Source organism: Mirounga leonina, unplaced genomic scaffold, assembly GCF_011800145.1.
Source record: "Mirounga leonina isolate KUSES-001 unplaced genomic scaffold, KU_Mleo_1.0 Mir_168, whole genome shotgun sequence".
NCBI lineage: Eukaryota > Metazoa > Chordata > Mammalia > Carnivora > Phocidae > Mirounga > Mirounga leonina.
The window spans coordinates 30,397,014-30,411,456 of record NW_023270426.1 but is presented as its reverse complement, the minus strand read 5'-3'; the positions used below and the strand labels follow the sequence as shown (position 1 = coordinate 30,411,456).

Here is a 14,443-nt window from a genome sequence, read left to right as displayed (position 1 = left end):
CCACAGTGAGATCTTGTGTCCCCTTTCTAATTCTTTTTCTAACCAGCTGAATATTTCAAGGAAAAAGGCTCAGCATAGTGCTCATCTCTATTGGACACCTCCCTGACACTTGGTAACTTCGTTTTTTTAACAAAGGTAGCAGATCCAAGCTCCTCCTTTAAAACCCTTTTGAAGGCGCAGAATGTCGCCAAAATGCAGTGATGTTTTTAAAGTATTCATTCCAGGTTGGCTGTCTATTTTTGTAAGAGATACTTAAAAAATTTATAGGAGTAAGACAGTGTTTACTTGGAAAATACATTTATGTAAGTATAATACTATGCAAATGACAGTACAGTTTCTACCAGGTTATGTCAACTGTCATGAAAATTGTGCACACGTGTCTGACCTTCCTGCTTGCGACTGGAATGGCTTTGTGACTCCTCCTGACCACCCCCCCCGCCCCGTCCTCTCGTTCCTACCCTGGTTATCCACTTGTGCTGACGCGTGTCTGGAACCCTGCTGAAGATTGAGAGACCGTTATCAGGGGGCTAGGATTAAGATGCCATCCACAGTTCATCCCCCACTCCATTCTGATCCAGGGCAGGCTACATACCTTGTCTGGCCCTCTGATAATCACATCTTTAAAATGGTTAACATGGTTCTGGGGAGGGAAGAATGCACATAGCTGGCTTTGATGTTCTAGTTCGGAAGACTGAATGTCTACCCTGCTCGGGTCAATACTGCTCGTGGCTACTGTTTTCCTCTGTGTTAGCACCTCTTTCCTACTTTTTCTGCCATGTGTTCTGCCCCTGCAGGGCCAAACTAAACATAATAAAGAAAGCGAAAATGGTGCTTCCCATTGTTAGAATTCTGCTTAGTGGGCTCTATTTTGAAGGCTGTGTCCCAGATTAACCTCCCTCTAGCACACCTCATCTTAAGTATGTCTGTATGATGAGAGAAACATGTTTTTAGGTTTGGAAACTGCGCTCAGTTTCAGTAGAGACTCAGAGCCAAGAAACTGCCTTGCTCTTCAAGATGTCTCTCTTCTCCCAGATCTTTGTCTTTCTGCCTGTCTCAATGGCCTGTTTGCCATTGAGGGTCCTAGAAACAAATCCGTACATGGCACAGGGAGAGTGGGTTTGGGGGCAGGCTTAAGACCTTGCCTCCCACTCTCCATTCCTTCTGTAAGAGAGCAAGTGGATTGTTATCTCCTCTGCCAGAGGAACAAAGACCTGGAGGGGCCATGGGACTTGCCCTCTCGGGGGTGGGTTTAAAAGGAGAAGTCTTGGCTGAGCTTGGCTGCTGGTGGCAGGAGCTGAGAACAGTTGCTGACGGTGGAGTGGGGCCTGGCGTCTCTGGCAGTCCCTTTATGACAAGGTCTGTTATATTTGGATTAATAAAGTGCTAGTCCAGTTTTTCCTGAGTATTTTTGAGCGGAAAGCTTTACACTGGCCAGCTCTAATAAAGATGGTAGCTCACATGTCTTCAGCATTTATACAGTGCTGAACAGAGTTCAGCCCTTTCCATACAGTATCCCCATAATCCTCACCAGCACCCTCAGAGAAGGGTAGTATTGGCCCCTATGAGATTACTGAAGCCTGGAGAAGGCAGAGTTACTTGTCCAGGCATAGGTAGCCTTTGATTCCTTAGTATAAGCTCAAGTCTGTGTGTCTCACCCGAAGCTGCATACTTAACAGCAGAGCCAGGATGGGAACTCTACGCCTTGGAGCCTACTCAGTACCTTTTCCTGCATACTATGTTGGGTCAACTGGACTATCTTAGAAAGCCCTTTCTCTCTCTTCTTTAAATGATGCTGCTTTGGGGGAAGAAAACCAGCAAGATTTCACCCGTGTTCTCTATCCATCCTAATGTATTCTTCAGAGTGGGAATGTTTTTAGGGAGCTAAATCTAATTACCCAGATGGGAATTTATTTTAAATAACCACCTGCGCCTTCATCTGGACTTTAAAAGGATCTTGAGTCCCCACTGAGGGTCAGAGTCTGTGCTTTGTGATTTGAACGCAGGTAACAAAATATTTGATTTTGGAAGACATTCTTCATTTTACATCCTCCTTTTCTGTTCCTGGGATTATAGTTTTTATTCTGAGCTGCTGGGATGTCGGCAGAGTATAGAACAGATGTGTCTTAAGTACTGTTCTCAGGCTGACTTTATTCCCTGGGAAGAAGTCCACAGAGGGCTCCGGTTTCTCTGGGAGCCATATTCTCATTACCTCAGATAGACAGAAGTGGTGATTTAAGTTCTTTTAAGTTGAAGACTAGATGAGGAAAACTAAAATGGGAACCCACGTCTCCAGTAGGCTTGAGTTCAAGATTTTGTTCTTCCATTCTCTGTTCTACTTTGAATCTAGCCTTTCTCTCTTTTTCTTTCCTTCTTTCTCTCTTTCTTTCAGCTCCACACCCAGTGTGAAGCCCAATGCGGGGCTCGAACTCATGACCCCGAGATCAAGAGTCAGATGCTTAACCAACTGAGCCACCCAGGTGCCCTGAATCCAGCCATTCTTAACCACATCCCTCCTTACAGAGTTTCTTTTCTCCTCCTCCTTCTCCCCCTTCCTTCCTCTTTCCCTCGCTCTCTCTCTCTCTCCTCCCTTCTTTTTCTTTCTGTCTCTTCTCTCCCTTTTTCTGATATAAACTCCACATTTTTTATGGTTGATTTTTCTAATCATTACTATACATTAGTGAGGGTAAAAAGATTGGACGTTGTCAGACTTGAAGGGCTGGTGCTACCCTGGATTGTAAGTTAGGCCCCTTTATAAGCAGGCCATAAGGGGCAGGCTTAATACACTGCTTTTATAAGTCGCGTCTTCAAAGTTATTGGATTCCTTAAGTTACCTGCCACAGAGAACTGGTCATCAGTTTGAGCCCTGTAACAGTCAGATTTAGTAGCAAACAGTAAAGAGAGCCCTGTCAGAAAGAGCCCTTTGTCGTAAGGCTTAAGGATCAGTGGTTCACTGGCCTCAGGTGGAAATCTGTCCAGTGCCCAGAGGTAGGAGACCTGGATTCGCTTCCAACTGGAACTAATCAGCTCTGTCGCTTGGAGAAAGTCGCTCACCTTTGTGCGGATCTCCGCATTTGGAAAATGGGATCAGTCTCTCTCCAATATACTCAATTTAAGGCTTTTAAAAATATTTTAAAGTGCTGTAAATAATTTGAATGGAATCAATATAACTAATATTTAGGAGTGTTTACTGTGTGTTGGTTATTTGATATGTGCGTGCGTGCACACACACACATACCCATGCACACACGCTTTCCCCCCCTCATTTATTCCTGGCAGCCACACTGTGAAGTGAGCTAGGTATTATTATCCACTCTGAGCTCATAAAAACTGAAGTTCTGGGGGGTTAAATCCTAACTCAAGATCACACACCTTGTTAAGTGGTCCACCTGATTCTCTCAGCCATGGGAGAAGTCAGCTGGACCCAGCTTGGCCTGCTGGAATGCCTGGCGCCTCACTGGCCTCCAAGACCTCACCATACTCAGCCCTTGGCAGCAGAGTAGGACCCAAGGCAGTCAGAGTCCTTGGTTATTTTAGGCTCTGAATAGCTTTATTTGGGGTTCCAGATGATCCCAGTGTGCTCTAGAGATACCATCATTCTTTGTATATATCATCACGTGAGAAACCTTGCTAGATGTCCGGACTAGACCATTTCACCTCTTTGGGCATCAGCTCATGGATTCTGGACACCGTCAGCGGCTGGGAATGGAAAGTGAAGAGCCCTGCAGGGACCCATTCACCAGTCCTTTCTAACATCATGGAGGATGACTTTCAATCATAGATGGCAGATCTCTTTGTCTTGTGGGTTTTCAAGCCTAGCGTGTGTTCCTCTATAGGGCTTGTCTGTGAACTCACAGGCAAGCATATTTTGTAACCAGTAACATTTGGTTTTATGTAACCTGGGGGTGGTCAGTAGTTCTGCTGTTCTTCAAGGCCAAACCCCAGGCTTGCCTTTCAGACTTTCCTGTGTCTGATGAGTTTGCCTAGGCTACCCTTTGTAGTGGATCCCACATGCATGGAAGGAGTTAAAATTAATGAAGTAGTTTTACAAACCCCCTTTTTTTAAATGAAGATTTTATTTATTTATTTATTTGAGAGAGAATGAGATAGAGAGAGAGCATGAGAGGGGGAAAGGTCAGAGGGAGAAGCAGACTCCCTGCTGAGCAGGGAGCCCGATGCGGGACTTGATCCTGGGACTCCAGGATCACGACCTGAGCCGAAGGCAGTCGCTCAACCAACTGAGCCACCCAGGTGCCCCTACAAACCCCTTTAATAAAAGGTAGGGGACAAGCTGGGGACCTCCAGGGACAGCATTTGTTCAAGCTCTATGAATTGAGGTTTGGATATCTCTGGTCTGCATGACGAAAAGAAATAATATGAATACTATAGCTGTCCATAGAGCAAGAGTCTTGTTACTCCTATCTCTGAAACTTACACCAGGCCTGTAATTCATCTCTGTGCTCTATCTATTTAGATTCCTGACTATTGAGCCAGAGAAGGTGTATTTAATTAGCATTTGAAGAGTTTCCAATGATGCCATCTCAATGATGTCAATTCCACTTGGCTCACCTCTTAGTACGTACCATGGGCCTGAGATAGTTTTTGCCCCTCTGCTGATATTTGATGCTTGTTGAAGGAGGTAATGATCACAGCAGTTGTTCCCTAGGCTAGATGTTCCCTAGGCAGGAGGGTGGTCATATTTCATACCTGGGCTCACTACAGGCAGTAGCTGGCCCCTTTCCACGAAGCTGTTTTACTTCAGTTCTTTGCTAGGAAGATAAAGAACATCAGAAGAGCACTGAGCTATTAGAGGGAAACTGTATAGTTACCAGGACTATTATTATGAAGCTTCTGCTGCCTCCCTAGACACAGAACTGTGCCTGGGACACACAGAACCTTGGTCTCTGGTTCTGGTCTCTTCCTTGGTGCTGGGCTGGCTGATGGCTGCATGAGAGCCATTTGTGGAGTTTATGAAGTACAATTTGGTGGCCTAGAGCTGGGCCTGGGAATCCATAGTCTCCTAATGTGCACCCTAGTTTGGGAAGCACAGCCCTGGGATTGCCTCATAAAATTTTGCAATTACTGTTAAAACAGTAGTCCAGTTTTCTGGCCACATCACATAGTTTTGTGACTCAGATGGCCCTTCCATCACAATGACATGATACAGCGTCCTGTGTCCCACCCTTCACCCATCTGTTTTACCAATATTTAACAGCTGTCTAGGATGGGCTCCAGGAATGAAGGTAAAAAAGATCAAAAGATACATGGTCCCAAGACCAAAGGAATCTTTGCTCTAGTCAGGAGACAGTGGAACAGGAAACCAGCTATTCTAGAACAATAGAGTTGTTTGAACTAAATTGCAAGGAGAGCAGGTGGAATTTGCTGGCAAGTCAGGTAACGCATCCTACAGGAGAAACCCTTCGACTGGAGGCTTGACAAAGGAGAGGGTGGTCGTCAGAAGCCACATGAACATGGGAGAGGGCAGAGGGAACTTTGTTGCAAAGGCTTAGTGGCCACAGAGCCTGCTACATGACAATAACCACATGTTTCTTACTTTGCCATGGTATGAAACACGAGGCCATACATGATGGAAATGAGGACGGGCCTACGGACTAATGCCAGATCGGGAGGGGCTTGTGGATCACGTGTGGTGGGACTTCGCGGTTGATGTCATTCACGCATCTTCCTTGCAGCATATATGGGGGTTTTCCTGGGTGCCTTATTGATCTGTATCTCGTTCAGAGCCTCTCCCCTGACAGTATGGCGTGATGAAATCTCCTAGTCTCATGTAATCCCTGGGAAGTGGGAGGAACTAAGTGGCACTTTGTTGTATCCCATATGGATGCCTAGCCTCAATTCTCAGTTTCTGGCCTTGTTCACACCCTTTTATTTCCGAAGCCACAAGTCAGCCTGTTTGTGGGCTTCCTCCCCCATTAAACTGATGTCCTTTTTGAAAGCCAGTTGCCTGCCTTGCCACCTTCATCTCTGCAAGAGATCTATGTGATCTTCCCCGCAAAGGCCTCTTTCTGCCTCTGAACAAGCCCACTCCCCTATAGTTTGTGACACTTGATACAGTTTTACGTTGTTTTATTTGTTTTGGGTTGACTTTCTTTTTTCTTGATTGCCAAGTATCCCCTTTTGGTTTCATGAAAGCAGTGGCATGGTATGACTCATTCACAACTGGATCCTCTCTATGTATTTAGTTATACATATTAAATAATTACTTGCTGGATGAGTGGATAGATGAACAATGGATGGATGGATGGACGGATGGATGGATGGATGGGTGAGCAGATGGAGTTGAAGTCTGTAATTTGAATTCTTAACAAAATGCAACTTACCATTCTCTTCTCAAGCTGTACCACTCAGCCAGGCTCCTTTCTGGATTTCCCTTCTCCCTCAGGAACCAGCAAAGCGGCATCTACCCTTCATGCTACAGTCCAAACTGCATTCATTCTTTTAATGAAATCTGTGATATTGGAAGCTGACTCTGATTGGTTCCTCTCTTGAAATATATGAACTATATGTTTATATTTTCTTTTTTAAAGATTTTATTTATTTGAGAGAGTGAGCATGAGAGAGTGAGCATGAGTGGGGGGGAATGGCAGAGGGAGAGGGAGAAGCAGACCCCCCACTAGTGGGAAACCCGACACTGGGATTGATCCCAGGACCCCAGGATCATGACCTGAGCTGAAGGGAGATGCTTAACTGACTGAGCCTCCCAGGCGCCCCTGTATTTTCTTAATAACCTTGGAGTGTATGTGCATTGTTTCCAGTTGGATCACTTATCCAAAGTTCATCTAAGCTATAATTTTTTTAAAAGACTTCAATTATAAGAAAGGCAAATTTTTTTTCATAATAAAGGCAACAAACACATTTCAGAAAATGTTAGTTCAATGAAGCAAATATGAATCCTGCATAATTTCTCCACCCTGGGTTAAATACTATAGAATACTATAGCTATTTTGTCTTTTTTCCATTCACTGCTTTTCCCACACATTCTACAACCTTGTGTGCACATGTTCATACATGTGTAAATATCCTGAATTTTAAACATAACGTGATCCTCACATCATTATAAAGACTTTCAGAGGCTGTTTCATTGTATGATCCCAAGTTCCATTTTTGAGAATCACTGTTGAGCCCCAACGGGGTGCTAGGCACTGAGGTATATATTATATACCCCTTTAAATATTTACTGCTTACTGAGCCAGGAAAGATAATACAAAGAGTGTCTTCCCTCAAGTAGTGATGTTTCTGAGTGGCTATGGTAGGTTGTAGAGCAAGATGTGAAACTGTAGAATAATCTGAATTCAGGGCAAACGTGAAAGACTGGATCCCCAATATACCCAGTTCAAACACTAGTGCATTGAGCACACAGATGTATTAAGTAAATGTGTTCCTCCTAGACCTCTAGAACAGTGAGCTGGGAAAACCTTGGCAGACCACTCTTCTCTGAATTCCTAGCTGTGAGAATGACTTATGTTTGCATTCTTTTCTAGAGTGACCGTCTTCTTATCAAGGGCGGTAGAATTGTCAACGATGATCAGTCCTTTTATGCTGATATTTACATGGAAGATGGCTTAATAAAGTAAGTATGTAGAACTTTATTTTTTTTTTTAAAGATTTTATTTATTGATTTGACAGAGACACAGCGAGAGAGGGAACACAAGCAGGGGGAGTGGGAGAGGGAGAAGTAGGCTTCCCGCCGAGTGGGGAGCCCAATGCAGGGCTCCATCCCAGGACCCTGGAATCATGACCTGAGCCGAAGGCAGACGCTTAACGACTGAGCCACCGAGGCACCCCTAGAACCTTATTTTTATCTTTTTGTACTTCCTTTCTTCATTAGAGGCTCAGAAAGAAGCTTGCTTCTTTTTTGCTTCCCAGACCTTTGATTCTTTGTGTTTCATTTCTTCTTCTCCTTAAAAATGAGTCTTTATTTTTTTTAAAGATTTATTTGAGAGAGAGAAAGAGAGAGTGCACAGGGGGAGGGGCTGAGGAAGAGGGAGAGATCCTCAAACAGACTCCCTGCTAAGCATGAAGCCCGATGTGAGGCTTCATCTCAGGACCCTGAGATCATGACCTAAGCTGAAACCAAGAGTTGGACGCTCGACTGACTGAGCCACCCAGGTGCCCCAAAGTGAATCTTTATTTTAACCCTTCATTCTGGATGCACATAATCCCTTAAAATGGGAGCTAGCCTTAATTTATATGAGTCTTGTGAATGAAGTGAGAAATCTGAATTCAATCAACCAAATGATGCTGCAGGCCCCTTGGTGCAAACTATATTGATGGGCACTCTATGCATCTTAGAGAAGTGGAAGATGTGACTGTTGTCCTTGAGTTTATTGAAAAAATGTGCACAAAATGACAGCACCCTAAAAATATAAGGCCTTGTGCAGTTGGTGTCAAAGGAGTTCAAGTGAAGATAAATGCACAGAAAGGAGAAATCCCTTCAGAAGGTAGTGTGGGGCTGGAGAGGGCATTTGAATTGAGCCTTGGCTTAGGTAGAACCTAGGTGGGCCGAGCACAGATGGGACATGCATCTCAGACAAGATTTTCAAATAGATACTTCAGGGATGTACACTTACCTTACAAAATGATTTGTTATTGGGTGCCCGTAAGCGGTGCAGCCGCATTCCCTTTTTGTGCAGGTTCCCTACATAGTAACCCGTGAAAGAGGATTTGGTCTACACATAGCCTTTCATCACAGAGAGCCAAATATGCCCCCACGTTGAAAAGATATTGCGTAAGATCGGTGTATCCAATCCATCTTATTAGCCATCCCTGACCTTGTTCAGTTTGTGTTTACATTATCTAAACTCATTGGCTAGTGTGAGATTCTGGCCATAGTGGATCTCTTCGTTATCTTTGAAGACTTGGCTTAGATAGAACTTTCTGTAGGTGGCTATTCCTTGTCAGCCCCCAAATCTAGGCTGGTTTCCCTTCTATGAGCCTTCAAAACCCCTTGTGCTTTTCTCAGTCACAGCGGTTCTGACACTGTTGGGCACTCTGAAGGCAAGCACCGTGTCCTGTTCATCTCCATATCTGAGCACTTAACCCAGTACTTAGCACGGAGAGACTTTTACAAGAGCTACCTTTTAGTGACATTGTAGCATGTGCCGGGCACTGTTAAATGTTTTACATGCCTCATTTCCTTTAATCTGCCGGCAATTCCAGGAAGCAAGTACTATTACTACCTTTTTCTCAGATGAGGAGAAAGAGGAACACAGGGAGGAAGTAACTTGCTAACGATCAACATATTAATCAAGTACATTGAATGAATGAATGAGTGAATGAATAAATAAACATGCATGAATGAAGATACTCTTGTTTAGTCGCCTTACCTACATAAACACTTTTTCTTTTTTTTTTTTTTTAAGGTTTTATTTATTTATTTGACAGAAAGAAGAGCGAAAGAGGGAACACAAGCAGGGGGAGTGGGAGAGGGAGAAGCAGGCTTCCCGCCGAGCAGGGAGCCCGATGTGGGACTCGATTCCAGGACCCTGGGATCATGACCTGAGCCTAAGGCAGACGCTTAACGACTGAGCCACCCAGGCGTCCCCATAAACACTTTTTCATATTAGAAATAGGAAAAATGGAAACAGTAGGCAAGCTAAGCAGTGTGAAACAAGAATTTCTTCAAAAGATAAGCCCCAAATGATCTTATATTTTTCTCTTACTAAGAAATTATTGTATATCGTCAGCTCTCTTTGGAGATAGCAAGTTCCCTCATTTAGAGATTTTCAGAGATGGAAAAAAAAAGTAGTACCTAGTAGTCCTTCCTCATTTCAGAGCTCATGACGGGCATCACTAATTGATCACGGCACTTCTCACAGTTGAGCCTTAAATACAGGCTCAGAATCCATCTTCACACAGTGAGTCAGGCATCTACTTCCAGAGATGCCGTCTCTATTAGAATAGAGGAGAAGGCTGCTTGCCAGGGATGTCATAGAAGGGATGTAACCATCAGATGTGTGTGGTGGTGGTGGAGGGAAGAGTGGATTAACAGGATCTTCATCCAATTCTGACATTTTCTGTACCTTTAGAAACATTCTGAAATCACAGAGCATAAAAACAGAAATAATTCCCTCCAGTTGTTACATGGCTATTTGTTTATCTGTGAAGGTTTATGGAGTGTCTGCTGTTTGGAAGGTGGTTGTCTAAGGCCCGGGACCCATGCTTTGTCACATGCTATGGTGACTGTCATTGGGACCCACATCTTCCCTCAGGACCTTACAGTCTTTTAAGGGGACTGAGACATCTGTATTTATGCAAAGGGCATAACATTACCGGATATTATCTGTAACAAGGGTTAAAGTAAGAGTAGATGAGATTCAGGGGGAAGGAGTGTGCTATGTGGGATTAGCATGGTTATTAATTACCATAGCTGATGCTTACTGCATTTTCCTGTGCCTAGCAGGGTTCTGTGGGCTTAACACATACTAACACTTAATCTACATGACAGATCTATGGAGGAAGCATTTTTATTACATTTTACAGAGGAAGGAATTAAGACACAGTGAGGTTAAGCAACTTGGCTAAGGTCGTAAAGCTAGTAACTAGCAGAGCCAGGATTGTGAACCCACACAGTCTGCATCCAGGGCAGATCTCTACTCTTAATTATTAGACCTGGCTGTCAGTTGGGATTTGACCAAGGAGGGGAGATGGAAGCCAAGCCTTCAAGGATTCACGTGACCTTAAGTGGCTCCGTGGAGAAAAAGTGGGAAGGCGTTTCTGTTTCAGACATGGTATTCCACTCGTTTTCAAAACTGGCGGACACACACAAGAAGACACACACACGGGCTGGGTAACTAACTCTTTTTATTTATTTATTTATTTATTTAAAAAAAAAAATTTTTTTTTTTTAAAGATTTTATTTATTTATTTGAGAGAGAGAGAATGAGAGACAGAGAGCATGAGAAGGAGGAAGGTCAGAGGGAGAAGCAGACCCCCCGCCAAGCAGGGAGCCCCATGCGGGACTCGATCCCGGGACTCCAGGATCATGACCTGAGCCGAAGGCAGTCGCTTAACCAACTGAGCCACCCAGGCGCCTTGGGTAACTAACTCTTCATGGCCTGGGTTCTCAGTTTGCCTCAGAGGAGGATCAGGGAGGGAGAAAAATGGGAACATAGTGGCCTGTATCTGGACTCTAATGGAAGTATAATCAGAGGCTGCATTTTTTCCGCAGCGTGTTTTGAATTGTGGTGGCTCTGGAATGGCCCAGTGGGGCTGTGGTGAAGTTGAACTTTTTGAGATGTCAGGAATACTTTATTTTAGTGGCAGAACTTAGATTTTGGAAGGCCGGTGGTGGACTTCTTACTGTCCCGACAGGGAGTCTGTCTGGGCTGGCTGTGAACAAGAGGGGAACGTGTTCATGCTGCTGGTAGTGGGGTACCGCTCTCCCCAATGTAGGATGTGTATAATAGTAATGTCAAGGCTTGTGAATCGTAAGTCTCCCCAGAATTAACTGGCCATTTAAACCAAGGGTGTGAAGTCACCTATAAACCAAGGAACATCAGGCAGTCTGTAAGGTAACATTTGGCCAGGAGTAGTTGTCTCTGTCACTTGACTGGTGTAGGTAGTGTGTCTCTGGAGTACTCGTCAGCTTCCTCCCCACCCGAATCCCCTTTCTTCCTCCCGGGGATGCGCTGAAGCTTCCTGGGCGAAGGTGTGTCTGGTAGAGGGTGTCTGCACCACCTTCCTTGGCTTGATGCTTCTGCTGAGACGTCCACAGCTGGGCGTCTGCGTCTTCGGCTTCCTCCTTTGAATCTGCCTTTGGCTGTGATTGACAGATAAGTTATCAGGGAAGGGTGGAATTGGGAGTGAAGACTGACGTACAGAATTACCGCTGCAGATTCCTCTTGTTAGGAAGACAGATGGACTCACTGAAGAGGATAGCTAAGTTCACATACGTATTCTCTAGATGATTCATTACTTCCTTCAGTCTCTCCTAATGGTTCATTATTTTACATTCTCTTAATTCTTTTCCAGATGTTACACTCACCCTTTACTCAGATAAAGAACAAAATGAAAGGGATACCAAAAACACCTATTTTTAAAAAAATATTTCTTACACACCCTATATTGTAGACACTGTCCAGCCCCTGGGGTTGCAGCACTGAGCCAGGACCCACGGTTCCACCAAGCAGCAGCTCAGCTGCTTTTGCGTCTATAAAAGTTGTTTTCTGGGCGTACGCCTGTCTTCATTTGTTTCTGGATTGTTAAGCTTGCAGGTCATTTGCAAAGACCACTCTAAGCATGTCTAAAATCCTTACAATACTATGTTTGTCTTCAAAGTGGCTCTTTTAAATGACCAGTTGCTTCCCTGTCTCACCAGGCAAATTGGAGACAATCTGATTGTCCCTGGAGGAGTGAAGACCATCGAGGCCAATGGGAAGATGGTGATCCCTGGAGGCATCGATGTCCACACTCACTTCCAGATGCCATACAAGGGAATGACCACAGTGGATGACTTCTTCCAAGGGACAAGGGCTGCCTTAGCTGGGGGCACCACCATGATCAGTGAGTCGCCCGACCCTACACGCTCCTGGTCCCAACAAGTGACTGGTTCCATTGATGGCTTAACCCCTGTGCTCTCTGGCAATAGCTTGTACATGCCTCTCGGTTCAGTGTACAGCTCTTCTACCTGATGGGACCTGAGGACAGCAGGTGGTAGTGGGGACCCTGACAGCTCCCTGACATTGCCTAGATGAGATTCACGAGGCTCTCGGCCAGGAAAACAGCTGTCCTCTCTTGTCCCTGAGAGCAGGGGCTGGGTGTGCAGTAGGTGGGGAATCAGCAATCATCTGTGGGCCGGACACCGAGAAAAGTGTGGAGATGGGCCATACGTTATTTAGCACTTACAGCTCGGGCCTGAGGCAGGAGGGGGCAGAGAGCACAGGCAGAGCAGTGTGAATGGGGTTCAGTGTCCCCGAGAGGGGAAGGTAGTGGGGACCTGCCCTGCTTGAAACTCGTGGGCTTCGGTGGCATTGACTGGTACCTGGTCTGCTCTGTCTCTTGACCAATTCCTATCTGAAGATGAGGCAAGCGGTGGGGGTGGTTTCCTTTGTTTTTTGTTTCTGTTTTCTTTCTTTCTTTTTTTTTCTTTCTGGGGACTATTGCAATTCCAGAGAAACCTAGGGAGTTGCGTGCCATTGGATTACGGAACAGATAGCATTCCAAGGCAGTCCTTCCTGTCCCAAAGGAATCCCAAGGAATTGGGTCCCATCCCAGTCCTGGGATTAAGCTTGGTCAGCAAGAACACTGTTTATTTTACCACTGTACGCACCCATCCAAGAACACAGAACAGCCTGAGCTGTGGAGTTGCTCCTTGTTTTTTGCCTCCTTTTGATGGGAGCACTAGCAAGGTTGAGCTCCAGCAAGTTGGGTGTGGAAGCGCAGGAAAATTGCATCAAGGCTGTAAAAGGTGCAATTCAGGGAGACCAAAGCTTTTCTCCAGCCAGAGGGAGGAAGCCAGCTGATTTCTCAGCGGCTGCCTGCCCACAGAAGCCCTGGTGTAGGTCCAGACGTCCGTGATGCGGCTCCTTGCGTCTGCTTTCTGATAAGCACACGTGGGCTGCCTGCGGTAGGAGGCCGAGGAAGTGAGTGATCTTGGTTTGGCTCTCTGCTTTCCGGGTAGGGAGTTGGACCTGTTCAGTGTCCGGGGAGTGTGTGTTGTGCTTGGTCCTCTAGGTTAGGGAAGGAGCTAGAGGGAAGGCAGAGTTGCAGGTGACGAGAGAAAACCATACCAAGAAACCCAAAGCTGTACATGTCCTTCGTAGATAATTTAAGACCCTGGATATGCAGCAAGAGAAGGAAACCCAGAAAGCCCACATCCCTGTTACAGTTTGGCTATAGTTTCCTTCTTATGAAGCAGAAACAGGATCGTAATAGATGTACTGTGTCTTAGTGGTGTTTTAGTGTATCATTTCACTAAATAATCTAGGCATGGATGTCTTTCCATTCATTCTTTTTTTTTTTTTTTAAAGATTTTATTTATTTATTTGACAGAGAGAGACACAGCGAGAGAGGGAACACAAGCAGGGGGAGTGGGAGAGGGAGAAGCAGGCTTCCCGCGGAGCAGGGAGCCCGATGTGGGGCTTGAACCCAGGACCCTGGGACCATGACCTGAGCCGAAGGCAGACGCTTAACGACTGAGCCACCCAGGCGCTCCTCCATTCATTTATTTTCATTCCACTACAGCATTTAAAATGGGTGCCTAATAATCCATCTTATGAAGGTTTATTTATTATTTAGCCAAACTTCTCTATTGTTAAAGATTTTGATGGTTTCCAGTTTTTCACTTAAGTAAACATATAAATAATGTTTGCGGTGGCAAACATCTTCAGCACCCACATTTTGCAAACAGCGTGTTTATTTCCTTGGGAATAATTCTTAGGCACAGGAATAATCATCGAGTTAAGGTATGAAAAATATCAAGATT

General features: G+C 45.0%; 1 protein-coding gene across 2 annotated transcripts in view; it reads left to right on the top strand.

Annotated features, from left to right (window-relative positions):
- Positions 1–14,443, top strand: part of DPYSL3 (dihydropyrimidinase like 3) — a 113,140-nt gene that overhangs the window by 72,889 nt on the left and 25,808 nt on the right. For both annotated transcript variants that reach the window (XM_035014408.1, XM_035014409.1), the window contains exons 2-3: positions 7,500–7,588; positions 12,338–12,522. In XM_035014408.1, coding sequence (XP_034870299.1) covers positions 7,500–7,588; positions 12,338–12,522 — 274 coding nt within the window. The remainder of the gene's footprint in view (positions 1–7,499; positions 7,589–12,337; positions 12,523–14,443) is intronic.